Raw genomic sequence first — 13,881 nt, 5'->3', positions numbered from 1 at the left:
CTCTATCATATCGAGACTATCTCTCCACTCAGAATATGTGACATTCTCTCACTCAGAGAACCAAGGTTACAATGCCTTATGCATTTGAGTACAGCCCGCTGTCATATTCAAGAAACCAGTTTGAGATGATCCATCCTATTTTCTCATTGTCAGACCATTGTGGATGAACTCTATAATTTACCTTCTCCAAATGGAGCCTATCCGAAAATAATTCCATATCATTCTATATTTATCTATTAGTTCTACTTGCGAGAACCATAAAATACACCTCTGCAATTAAGAGATAAAGGAACTGTGAAAGAAAAAAAAATGTTGTAAGATACCTGAGTGAGAATTTTCCCCGCTGTATCTCTCCTCCTTGTTGAACTTGTGGAGCTGGTGGACAGAGAGCAAGAGATGATTAAAATTTAGGTGTGCACTGTGGATATGCATTTACTGTGATGGATATAATCAGACGCATTTGGGGCTAAAGCAAAATGCTGGATTTATTTTAACATTCTGTATATTTTAAGAATTTGTTCCAATCTTATTTCAGCCTTCTGTATCATTGTTAAGATATAGCAGTCTATAAAAATGATTGATTTAGGCAAAGGAACTGCAAGGAATATACAGGTTTGTATTACTATAACAGAGCATTGTGAATACAACCTATGTATGACTGGAGAATTCAGTATGACTATGAATACAGTATTAAAGTCGTTAAGTAAGTAAAGTGGATAGCCTGCAAAGTGATCCAGTGTGTTACCAACGTGTTTGATCAGAATGGATTTATGTAGTATAAAAATGGCATATCATAAAATGTATGTCTGCAGGACAAGATCTTAATAAATATAAACCCACCCTGTCTCTGTATCAGTGCCATAGCACTTCTTAATTCAAAGACTAAAAACTAGTAACTACTTAGCATGTTAACACACACTATAGGCTCAAGCGCAGTGACACCAGCAGTATGCTAATTGCGTTTGATTCTTTATATAGTGATATTTATACAATTCTTATGAGTCAAGCTAATGGTAACATACATTTCAATGCACTAAATCATAGATTCATTTATTTTTTAAAAAGTTAAGAAATTTGTGTTTGGTGGATTATGTCTTTATTGTAAGAGTGCTTCTTGGGAATAAATTTTATTTCCTTGTAAGTAAAACACATCTGTGGGTGGAGCAACAGAGTTGATTACGTGGGTTGTGCCCATTAAGAACTTGCAAAATGTCCTCTGCCAATGCTAAGCAGCTTATTCTGTTATTTTCTTTTTTGTGCTAAGGTCACGTGTGGGAGTTCCCTGCTCATGCCCTGAAGCTCTTGGTACACGGTTTTCATGCTGATGTTAAAGGAGTCTGAAGTCTGCACACCGATGGAAAACTTTTTTTCGCTGTGCACTTCTTTGCACTCAGCAACTTTACATGGTCTGCTACTTTGTGGCTCAGGTGCTGTGGTTCCCAAATGTTTCCACTTTGCAATAATGTCTCTTAAGGTTGATTATGGAATATCTAGGAAGGAAGGAATTTCAAGAACTGACCCAGTACCATTGTCACATTCTATTACAGTAACTACTACACGTGATTCAGTGAACCTTTTAGAATGCCCCATTCTTTCACAAATGTTTGGAAAGGCAGAACTCATGGCTATGAGCTTTTGTGTATTTTAAACTTGTTTGCTGTGTCTGCCTCTCTCTCAATATATATGTGTGTTTGCATGCATATATTTAATACAGCATATTTATATAGGTAACAATTTGCATGGTACATCCTGTTAGTCACACTCAGGTTCTTCGGATGGGTAGAGCCTCTAATCAGGTTAAGAAGATTTTCCTTACCCAGTGACTCACTGCACCTATGCAACTTGCTGACAGCGCAACCTGCATGTTTATGCAATCATTTATGCATGTATACAAACACTGTCTATAACTGTAAATCATTTTTACATATTTAGGAACGTGTAATTTCGCTATGGAGCAATGAAAACTATCCCTTGAACACTTCAGCTACATGTCATTTTTAAAATCCATTTCAATCTCATAGAATTGGCTAGTTGGTCTTTCTTTATACCCCCTTTGCTTAAAACTTTAAGCAAAGGGGGTATAAAGTATTAGGCATTGAGTGTGTCTCATACTGAGTAAATAGGATTAAGACAGTGTAAACATGTCTAATGACATGCAAAGTTTCCAGATTTAACTGGCTACAATTTAATGTTCTTCTTGGGCTGCAAAGCACAAGCAGACATCTAAACATCTTTTAAATTGGCTTGGCTAAAGCTTGTAATAGTTGAGATTATAATGAGGGGAAAGACAAACAAAACTGACCCAAAACCTGCTGTAAGTCTGGAGTGCTAACTAAACAACACAATGAAACGGAAACCATGGTCTACAGCCAAACATCTGGGTGGGAAAAGATGAGGAGTAATGTGGGGCTTTAAGTGCTCAGAGGAAAAGATCTTAAGCGGGTATCCAATGTCACATAAATGGTATCCTGAAATGGCCTTTGTGGCCTTGGGTTGTCAAATAGATAATCTCAGTGAAGATGTACTACATGCCTCGGGTCATGATTTAGTTCTAGAGAGCCATCAAATGCTAAAACTTTGTTGCTTCTTTGCATCAATTCTCTATGGTAATTTGTGGTAAAAAATGAATAAAATCTAGAAATGACACTGTGATAATACCATCCAGTTTGACACTGCACATCTTAGGTTGTGGGGGATGACTAGAATCGGATCAGTCGCTGCCATGCCTAAGGATTCCCAGCCCCGACAAGCAGGAATGAGTGCCATTTGGCTTTGGCAGTCAAATGTCAGTGGCTGACTCACCTTATGCACACACGATGAAAGAGAGCAATGAGCTAAACCTAGTGCCTGTGCAGCTTTGCCCAGGGTATAAATAGTCTTGGTGCCTGGCTGCTCGCCTTCCTTAGGCCTTAGTGGGAGATCCTGGTGCTTAGCTGTAGCTTAGCATAGTATGACGTTATTGGCTGGGAACCCAGCTGAGCGTAGCGGCACCTGCTTCAGAGTAGCTGTGCATGGTGCTCAATAGTGCTGGAAGCCTGTGAGCCCACATGTTTTGTTGAGGTATTGAAGTAAATCTGACACTTTAGCCTACAGATCATTTGACGCATTTATATAGATGTAACTGCCAGCAGAGTTTGCAATCAGTGACTAAGTGCAGTTTGGACTCAGTGGTATATTTCATCACCAGACTTGATTGGGCCAAAAAGCACTGCAGCATTAGCGCTGCTGATAGTTTGACATTTGTTTAAGCTCCACAACACAAATAATATTTTGTAGCTGCCCGTTTTCTTCTTCTTCTTCTTCTTCTTCTTCTTCTTTTTTCAACTACAAGCACCTGCACGTAGGAGCTGAATATTTTTCATTTAGGGATGGGTAATAACCAAACACAAGAATATGATTTTTTTTTTTCAACAATATGACTTTGTTGTTGAAATTGTTCTTGTCTCCTCACCCCCAACTTGGTTGCGGCAGATAGCTGCCGCTTTCTGAGTCTGGTTCTGTTGGGAGGTTTCTTCCTGTTACAAGGGAGTTTTTCTTCCCACTGTTGCCAATTGCTTGCTCATAGGTGGTTGTTATTGTGATTTGGCACTACATAAATATATTAGAACCGAATCATTTAAAGATGTGGCTATAGCAAAACCCAACCAAAACCCCAAGTAAGCAAAGAAAGAGAGTCCCACATTAGAATCCTTAAGTACCTGAATGAGTAAATATTTGATTAAAACCTTTAACTTCTAGTTGTTATTGCCGAAGCTCCTGTTTCACTCCTTGTATAATGACCTCTCCTTTGCCAAGGTTTGTACAATTAGCTTCTACACTAGGTACAGTATTATTAAAGAATTAGCCATGCCTCACTCATACTAAAATTCAGATTGGTATTTCTTTTTTGCAGTGTTAGTGACAAACTGATGGAAATGATTGTCCCTCCCTTGGGTGGAAGGAAACTTTTCAGAGTAAACGATCAGATGATCATTTCACCAACCTGATTGTTGTTGTCAATATGCGGTCTCTTGATGGCTACAAAATGTCGAATTTTCCTGTGGGAAGAGGACAGGAATCAGAGATTTCTTTCTAGGAGCTGTACACTAACAACGTTCGCTTGTTTAACTTGGCTTACCCTCCTTGGCCGATGACTGGTGTTATCCTCACATGCTGTTGTATACTGTCCCCTGATTTCTTTCTGGCATAATAAATGCCCTGCCATTCCTTCAGAGACGACAGGCCAGTCAGGGTATGAAATGCTGTCAGATCTCACAGATAGGTTGGATGGAGATGAATGGGTACAGGACTGACCTTTCCTTTTTTGATACAGTTGTTGATGGTGTCCAGCAGATCAGCTCTGTTCTTGTCACTCTTGGGAAGTTCAGTCAGTTCTTTCCCGATCAATTCCCCTTTGTGATAGCCCATCATCCGTTCAAATGCTGGATTCACGTACTGTGAAATAACCACAAAACTATTAGATTAAAGGAAAAAGTTGTATATTTTTCTTATTGTCCTCTTATGTCTAAATTTCCCTGATCACCTCTTCCCCATACAGAGGGGGAAAGGATAATCTGTCTATAAGGAGGTACATGCTGTTTTGCGGTGACTCGACTTCGACTTTTTTATGTAGCACATTGTTGTTAATGTATGTAAAATCTGTAAATGTGATGCTTTGTTGTGTTTCTATTTATTTCACAATTGCCGCGACCAAGACAAAAACTAAGAGAGACACAGTTTATATGTAAAGGTATTAAAGTCATACACAGTTTTTTTGGATTAACTACTTGAGGATGAAAGCCACAGATATTACACAAATACTGACTATCACTAGCTTTGTGATTTAAAGAAAAGCTTTTGCTGCGTTGGAAGGTGTGTAATATGTTTACCTGTATTATGTGGTCCTCACTGGTGATCTCCACAGCTTCTTGGCAGTGCTCCAAGGCAGTGAAGATGGAATTACAAGCCCTGTGGATGAATAAAGCCACCAGACTAAGAATTAGGAAAGTCAGTACCAAAGAACACTTACACAGTATATGTCTGTGCATGTTCACATAATTGCATGATATGATCTATGTGTCTTTGCCCTCCACTTGTACCTGAGTTTGAACTGGCAGCGCACCTCTCCATGCTCCATCTGTATGAGCTCATTATAGCATGCTGACACACTGTTGTTCTCCACAAACCTCTGGAGGCCAAACAAGGTTAAGTGACATTTGAAGGAGAGAAAGGGGGTGGAAAGATTGAATGAGTCAGTAGCAAATCGTATTGAAACCTCCAACGTCATTTTCACACCATTAAAAAACATGGACAATAAGTGCCTCTTTCAAAACTGGCAACACGCTGCTGTTTAAGTGTTTAAAACCTTTAGATGATCAATGAAACGCCTCAAGGAGAAACAAGCATAACACATTGAGGGCTGCATCTGATATAAACAAAGTCACAAGCACAGGCAAAAGTTGTTGGACGTACTCTGCTAAATCCAGCGCAGAGGAGAGGAAGAACAGATGGCTCTTCTTGGTCAGACGGTCTATACAGTGACAGAAAAGAATGATTACCATCTGCAACCACAATCATTTTTCAAAATCATGCTTGGAGTGGTCTGCTCAAACAATGAATGGAAAACTGTGCAGTTTAAACTCTCAAAAGTCAGTCAACTTTTTTTTAATATGAGTGATTGCATCCAAAATGAACAGCACCAATTGAAAATAACAATTGTTTCAATGGAGTTTGCAATGTAAGGTAAAGACTCTACAATAATATAGAGAAAATCCCCAAAATCTGACAACCCCCTATGAGCAAGCACTTGGCAACAGTGGTAAAAAAAACTCCCTTTTAACAGGAAGAAGCCTCCGGCTGAACCAGGCTCAGGGGGGCGGAGCCATCTGCCGTGACTGGGTTGAGGGTGAGGAGACAAGAAGATTTTCAACAGCAAAGTCATATTATTGAAAAAAAAAAAGTTCTTGCATTTGGTTGATACCCATCCTTTTTTAATAGACATTTCTTCTATTTTGAACAAACAATCTTAAAATCAAAAAGTAATACTAAATTATAACATCATCTCGCAACTGAAAATTTGTCTGTTTACCATGTGACTAAAATAAAATCCACCATCCAACCATAACCGTAGACAGGTTGCTGTTGACCTTGCAGATTTTAAGAGAATTATATAAAAATATATGAAAATATTTTGAGGAATAACTTTTTTTTTGGAAAGTGTTGGAATAATCGGTTGATGTGCTGATTTTCAAATTAAAAGTCTAGTTAAAAAATGAACCTGATAGAGTTCATGGTTGCTTAATATGGTTAAAAAAAAGTGTAATGCTGTACATGAACCCAACATAGTAAGATAAAATGCCTTTGAAAGACTACCCCATTCAAAGGCATCCATACTAATGGGATACTGTAAACATCTGAAGTTTGTTTTGAAGTTGAGCCTTAAAGACCTTAAAGTCTTATGTGAATAATTTTCTAATTAATTATTAACACAGAATATTAAAATTTACAAAGAAGATTAACTCAGACTTACTTTTGTGGCACAACAGCTAGAATAACTGTGTTTTCAGAGGGCTTTGTGGCACGGATCATCCTGAAAATAACACAAATACAGATACAAAGTCAGCAGGAGTTCAGGAAAAGTGGCTTGGACTCATGTACAGGACAAACATGTGGACAGATTTGGGGGTTGATGTCATTGCCTCAAAAGGAGGACAGAACATTTCTGCGTTTTACACAGAAACACCAAACCAAACATGTACCTCAGAGGATTGGCCACAAAGCCACAAGGCCACTGGCAAAGCGTAAGGGAAAGGGGCCAGGAGGTGGAGGAGGAATGAGTATGCAGTGTTAGAGAATGAAAGCAGGAACAGAAGGAATGGATTATGGAAGAGATCCTCATGGTGGATAAGGACGGGAGGTGGAAAAGGCAAAAAAAAAAAAAAAAAAACACATTGAGGAAAGGAGCGAAGGAGGAAACAGGGAGGAGTTGCCAAACTGTGGTATTCTGGAGACAGGGGAGATAAATGGATCTGTTCCCTTACTTGAGGAAATAACGAAGCACTTAAAATAAATCACAAGAAAATATATGGGCACAGTTTTTTACTATAGGCCAATAACTAAAAGGTCTGGAGGAAAACTAAATCAAACACATAAGTAGTAGTCACTTGTCTTGGCTAAAAATAATATGGAATAAAGTTTTTCTTTAAATAGATGCCAAAAAATCGAAGGAACATCCAGCTTCGATTTATTTATTAAAACAAAGAATAAGCTGACTTGAAAACCTGAAAGTCATGTTATTTATGTATCCAGAACACAGGACTACAGGTCGTTCTCAGTAAATAAATAAGTAAATGAATAAACAAATGCACACAACTCTATGAGCAGTAAGGATTTAACATCTGGCACAGGACTGGGAGTGAACGGGATCATTTCGCAGGCGCATATACTTTTGAAAAGCTGCCAGCACAGCCACGGCCACTTTGGACAAATGGGCAAAAAAAGCTTTTTCAGGCTTTTGGCTGATTTCATGTCAGCAAAGTGCAGACTCACTTTAGTGCCTGCTCAACTATGGCTTCCTATAACTTGGGAAGTCAAATATCTTGTACTTCCTTTTGGAGAAAAACTGAATAAAGAAATCTGTAAATATAACTTGGAGCATCAGGTTTCAAGTTGTAGACTTCTGTGTTGCTTTCAGTGAACACCAGATGGCACCAACCAGTTCTTCACAACAGAGTCCCAAAGCTATAGGAGCTTCAGTACTCACTGCTCCTTGCTATAACTTTTGACTGATGTAGTTTGATCTATATATTGCACATGATTACGTGCAAAAAGATATGGATTTGGTTAAATCATTTCTTTGCTAGTATTTTTTTCTTTTTCAGTTTAAGGAGATGGTTTCCAAACATTAAAGAAGTATCAATATACTCTTAAATATGTAATACAACACCAAATTACTTCCTAAAATGTCTTCTCCCAGCTGCTGGGAGGAAACACTCTCAAAACATTCACTGAAGTGAAAATAGAGAAATTACAGAAAATATAGAACCAGTGACTCTGGTCAGAAAGACTTCACTCACCGGCAAACAGCTTCAGGCTCAAAATAGCGTGAGTGACGTCCATCAATGATTATTATCTCATGGTGCTTGTCTAGGAAACATTCAACAGCAGACTCAGGCGTCCGTGCAATGTTGCACCTGAAACCAGCGCGGTCACAGGCCCACCAGAAGGCATCACTTTGGCTGTCCTCCTTTGCAAACACGAGCAAGACCTGGAGAGAGACAAGGAAATGGGCATGGGGGTAAGAGAGTACTTCTATTGCTGGGATAATTATAAAATAGATATTTCACTTTGTCTACTACTCAGACAGGACACTATTCAGGACAGCAAACCAAGAACATTTTATGTGCCGGTTACATTTTTCACAAGGTTACAGGACAAATGAGGCTACTGACATATATCAGTGAATAGCAACAGGTACAAATTCTGGCTTAAATTATATCCACTCCTCCCTTTTTGTAGATTAACATAATGCACTGTTTATGGAGTAAGTAAGTAACTGGCTGCATGAAAGAAAAATTAAACAGCCTTATGTTGACGTAATGCAAAATTATTACGCTCAAATCCACCGTTTTAAATCCAAATCACCACTTAATCTACCATGCATATCTTTGGACTGTGGGAAGAAACATGTAGAACATGCAAATGGCAAACAGAGAGGCCCCACCCTAATGAAGAAACCAAAAAGCACGAAATACTGCTCGCATCAGGATCGCTGCCTAATGTTATTCTTACTGGAACCAAAAACAGCTCCTTCCTTTGCCTGTGCTTAAAATGTCAACAAATTTTATGAAATCAAGCCTGGTTGTTTCTTGTCTTTTGCTAAGAACAATCTATATCTTATTATCATTATATTACAAGGCTACGAAACATGACAGTACATAGAGAAACGGCTAAAAAAACAGAAACAATTTATTACCTTCAACATGCATTACTCATAAAATAAGTGTGTTATTGTACCTTTAGGGATAGCCTTAGTGATGGCATGTCATGGGGGCAGTAACCTCTTAAGTCTTACCACTGTACCCTCTTTCAGGGTATTTATAATCTGGTGGTTTGCACACTGCAGGGGCTGGTCTTGGACTTCTGGTGTCAATTTTGTATCTTAATCTTGGGGTCTATCTCAGGAGCCTTTTACAGGTGACATGCAACAAAATGTACGGTACAGTCCACAGAGGTCGGCAGTTCATCACAGGACGAAAACATGGAGGCTGCCTTTTCACATCCACACCTACATCTAATTTTAGAACCACCAATTACCCTAACATGCATGTTTTTGCCTCTCGGCACGGGAAGAACAAAGATCCTAGAGAGACTTTGCTTGGGAACATCTATCTGTTTGGCCCCTGAAATGGTTGTTCCCTTGAGGTCTAATAATGAGCCCTAAGGAGTATATTCATAGATGCACAGAAATCGAATTTTAACATTTCTGAGAAAGTAATATATAAGAATGTATCGGGCATTTGTCTCTAGTGATGGTTTTCATTTTGAAATGAGCACATAATGTTCCCTTAGTGTTCGTGTAGGCTTGACAAAACAGGAAGTTTATCTGGATGTAACGAAAAGCTAAAAAACCCTACTTCATTTGTAAAGCTTGCATAACTGGGTAAAGTAAAACATAGTATTACCACCTTTATTTGTTTTGTTAGTATAGCGATGTGAGTAAAATCAAAAACTGAGAAAAATAAACAGCGGGAAAATGGTCAACTGTGTCATCATCAGTCTTGATTTTCAGTCTCAGCTCTGTTGCTTTTTCTGGGTTGAGTTTTAATTTTCTCTCTGGCGATTTGTGGATTTCCTCCCAGAGTCCCAAGACACGCATGCAGCTTGGGAGAAATATTGGAAATTGTGTGTGCTCATCCGTGTGCTTGACTTTCCTTAGATAAGCTGGCAAACTGTGCATGGTGCCTCTCTATCTTTTGTTAAAAGCATGCTAGGAGAGTCTCCACCTGCCTGTCCCCCCGATTCTGACTGGGGAAATTTAAAATGGATGAAATGAATAGCTGAATAACCGCCATCATGTAAACGTCATGGTAATGCCTTCTCCAAGAGGTGAATTACTGCTTTGACTGAAACTGAGCAGCGCAGAATCATGACAGACATGAAACCTGCAGAGTGAGGACATGTTTTAGATCCCACACTGTGTTTTGACCATGAACACACCAACCACCTTTGGTACAGTGGTGAGGAAACACAACATATACACGCAGGCAGCTGGACTGCAGCCAGAATCAACAGTACTCAGCTCTGCCTCGCAGCAGCATCACCTCCTGACTCCCTCTAAGGACAACAAAGGATAGAGTGACAGATAGAGTGCATGGAAGCACAGCAGAGAGAGGGGAAAGCTAATGAGTGAGTGGGTGAAATAAGCAGAAGGGAGTCCAAGTCATGATTCTCCACAGTAAAATCAGGCAGAGAGCATTTCAGAGTGTTCATATGTTGTCCTTCACAGGCGGCGACAGAAACAATAGAAAATGAAAAAGAAGAGGTGAGACTGCCAAAAGACGATGTCAGAAGGAGAGGACAGGAGGAGAAAATGGGCTCCCATTTTCGAGTGCCTGTGAAAGATCTACAGTCTTTGATCCTGTGCTGGCTTGTGTAACCATGGTGCTAACATGTGAAATTCCACACACACAGTACCTAGCGTACCCTGGGACAACACAGACCGCACACATCTCTGACCTGCCACCCAAATATGTCACCAATGACAAGCCTGATAGGAGGCGCCGTTGGTCTTAATACCACCATCTAATATACACACAGTCAAACATATTTAAACACATGGTTGCACTCCATCACACCAACATCGTATCTGTCAGAGCTAGACGCCTCTCTAAATGCAACTCACTGTTAATGGTAGGCAAATGGATGTGTGTTTATGCAATTAATTGGTTACAATACCCTTAAAATACAATTTAAGTTTTTAAACCTATCAAGCCACCCAAATGACACAGTTAAGTCACAGCCTTCAAAGTTTACATGAAAACACTGTTCAGCTAGCACAAAGGCTTATCCTCCTGGGCTGCTGCTGTTTTCAGAGTTCAGAGGTTAATCTGCCATGTTTGCACACCCAAGTCAGATGCCATTTAACACTGGGAGACTTCCAAACAGATGTGTCACTGGGATAACTACCTTTGAGCCATTTAACTGTATATCAGGTCAAAGGCTGGCCAATGAAATCTTTTCTTTCAGCTTTCCAGCATTTTATTTTAACAATCAACTTTTTTGGGATTGCACAGCATTATCATCCCTTGTTCCCCTGTCCCGACTCTTGTATGCAAAAGCACACACTGCAGGATGTGCATTTTTCTGGATTTTAGCCAATGGATATGGAGAAAGTAGGGGAGGTTTTTATCATGTTCTCAAGCAGGTTAAGTCTTTGCTGGCAATGCTTTGCTCAATGGGGGAAGTTGCAAGACACTACAAGGTCATAAGCTCTGTAGAATTTGGATGAATATGATGGAAACTGCCCCAAAGATTAGAAAATGAAGTGATAAAAAACTGCAGAACAGGGAAACTGTAGTGTGCAGTGATACAGTATTTAAATGTGGGATAAAAATTAGAATTGCCAGGTGTGGCTCAAAAGAAACTCCACATGTGCACGCCTATTGAGATCCAAGGTAATTACAAGACAGAACAGCAGCTCAAATAGCGGTTAACAACAGTTTTGACTGAGCTAGATATTACTGGGATAAAAAGAGAGTACAAGAGTGTAAGATGACTCTCACGTAAGACTATAACAAAAGCAACTTTCCTCACTATAGCTGGGGAGTTGGGAAAGTTAGTTAAAAAAGTTTTTTCCTTCATATGAATGATGTCAAAACTATAACCTGCATAGTTTATCATGTATATTTTGGAGTACCTCCCAGCTTAGCATATTCTACGTACACATTACACACACATCCCAGAATTAGTTTGAAAATTGTAGACAGTGTTTAGGTCAGGCTGTTAATGAAACACTGATTTCATGCTTTTTAAATATAATTATAAAGTAATGAATTCATTAAAAATTACCTTTCAGTCAGCATTCCAGTCTAAACCTTTTTTCTTTCTTTTTTTTTACTTTGGCATATTTTAGCTCTGCTACTTATGTTGAGATATTACAAATTACTTTAAAGTCCCATTTTAAGATGACTTAATGATGATAATTGCACTACTGCAGTTTAAACAGTTTAAAACAAACTCATTACATTTTGCATTGTACAATTTTATGCGCTCCAATAAGCATGTTTTAAAAATTTATCAATAAATTAAAGAAAAACAAAAAATAAGAAGCACAAAATCCTAACACCGCTTACCTAACTAGTTGTGGTAGGATTTGGTTAATGGCCATCAATTTTAACTGGATTTTTATCATTTTCTGAATATCCACATGGAAAATCTTTTAAAAAGAAAAGAATTGCAATAAATAAATAAATGTCTGAGGACTTATTTCAGATAAATAAATAACCAAGTAAATCTGTGTCAAAGTTAGAGGACACAAAGTCTGTATGAGTGAGTTGTTTTTCAACATATTATATCACGATAAACTAGATGCAAATCAAAGGTGTGATGCCTTTAACTTACATATAAAATTGTCAAGGATTAATTAGACACAGAAACATTGCTTTTACATTTAACAAGCTCTTATTTTTAGTAAACCAATGATAAAACTTCCTTCCATTAAGGATTCTGCTGATGAACACATGAATTATTTGAGCAACAGCTTCAACTGCAATTGCAGTTGTTTATATAGTTGAGCTTACACACAAAAAGGCATTAAAAGTTTAAAGATACAAAATGACAAAAGTTTTCAACAACAGAATTACCTTTCTTTACATGAATCTGCAATATAATTACAATGCACTTTAGATTATTAATTATGTGTGTAACAAGTGAAACCACATGAAGCATTAGATAAGCTGATGGAGGAGGTATGTAGCAAATCTGAAACTCTCCAGGACCACTAGGCAGTAATAGTAAATGTCAAGGAAAACCCACAATATATAACTCTCTGCTGCAGAACATTTTATCTCTCTTTTCATCTCTCTGTTCCTGTGGAAGGAGTGAAGTAGAGGAGGAGCGACTCAGGTCATGGATCCAGCAGAAGGTTGGACGTAAAACTAAAAGAGCAGTTTTAGGGTTTTATGGGCCATGAGATGAAGTCAAAAAAGGCTTTTTAATAAAGCCCTCGGTCCCACCACCTGCTTGCATGCTGCCAGAGATTTCAAGCTATAGTGCTTTTGGGTTTGGTAAATAAGGAGGAGGGTGAAGGGATAGAGTGGGATTCTTTAGCTCAGCATGAACACGAGTGGCATGCCAGGCCTCTCACATCACCACACTGGAGTGGGAGCTGAACTGAACTCAAAAACCCCCGGAGATGGGTCAAAGCAGCACAGCTCAAACCAAAGCAAATCAAATAAAAGCAATAAACGAGCAGCTAATAAAGTAGCAGAACTGCTGGAATAAGGAATGCTTTGTAATCTAACCAGCTAGTCACCTCCGAGAGCTCTTACTTTCTCTGTTACATAAGGATAAATCTTGTTAGCACATGTCCTAATCCCTAACCAGAAGATGAGTACAGACAGTCCCTGACTCAACCCTGCCTAACCTCACAATATTACTCGAGTTCTTGATAGGCAAGATGAAATCTTAGCTAGACCGAAATTACAGAGGACAGACAAGGTGTCTACAGGTATTTAAGATGCATAAAATTAATCTAAAATGGCAAACTATATCCAGAAAACATCACAGCAAATATGTCTTAGAGCACTGATTCAAGAATGAATGCAACGCAAGGGATAGAAGATATTATTTCGGGGACATACAAAAGAACATTTTGGACTACAAAGGCAAACAGGGTTTATG

The 13,881-nt window shown here is 38.8% G+C and overlaps 1 protein-coding gene across 2 annotated transcripts in view; it reads right to left on the bottom strand.

The window, feature by feature from the left end:
• pde8b (phosphodiesterase 8B) overlaps nucleotides 1–13,881 on the bottom strand; it is a 46,113-nt gene that overhangs the window by 18,220 nt on the left and 14,012 nt on the right. For both annotated transcript variants that reach the window (XM_026173151.1, XM_026173152.1), the window contains exons 3-11: nucleotides 8,055–8,245; nucleotides 6,509–6,568; nucleotides 5,452–5,509; nucleotides 5,079–5,167; nucleotides 4,869–4,947; nucleotides 4,294–4,434; nucleotides 4,118–4,206; nucleotides 3,983–4,037; nucleotides 324–375 (exon numbers count right to left, since the gene is read on the bottom strand). In XM_026173151.1, coding sequence (XP_026028936.1) covers nucleotides 324–375; nucleotides 3,983–4,037; nucleotides 4,118–4,206; nucleotides 4,294–4,434; nucleotides 4,869–4,947; nucleotides 5,079–5,167; nucleotides 5,452–5,509; nucleotides 6,509–6,568; nucleotides 8,055–8,245 — 814 coding nt within the window. The remainder of the gene's footprint in view (nucleotides 1–323; nucleotides 376–3,982; nucleotides 4,038–4,117; nucleotides 4,207–4,293; nucleotides 4,435–4,868; nucleotides 4,948–5,078; nucleotides 5,168–5,451; nucleotides 5,510–6,508; nucleotides 6,569–8,054; nucleotides 8,246–13,881) is intronic.

This window comes from Astatotilapia calliptera, chromosome 7, assembly GCF_900246225.1.
Source record: "Astatotilapia calliptera chromosome 7, fAstCal1.2, whole genome shotgun sequence".
Classification (NCBI taxonomy): domain Eukaryota; kingdom Metazoa; phylum Chordata; class Actinopteri; order Cichliformes; family Cichlidae; genus Astatotilapia; species Astatotilapia calliptera.
Note: the sequence above shows the minus strand (reverse complement) of the source record. Positions and strands in the feature narration are given on the sequence as shown.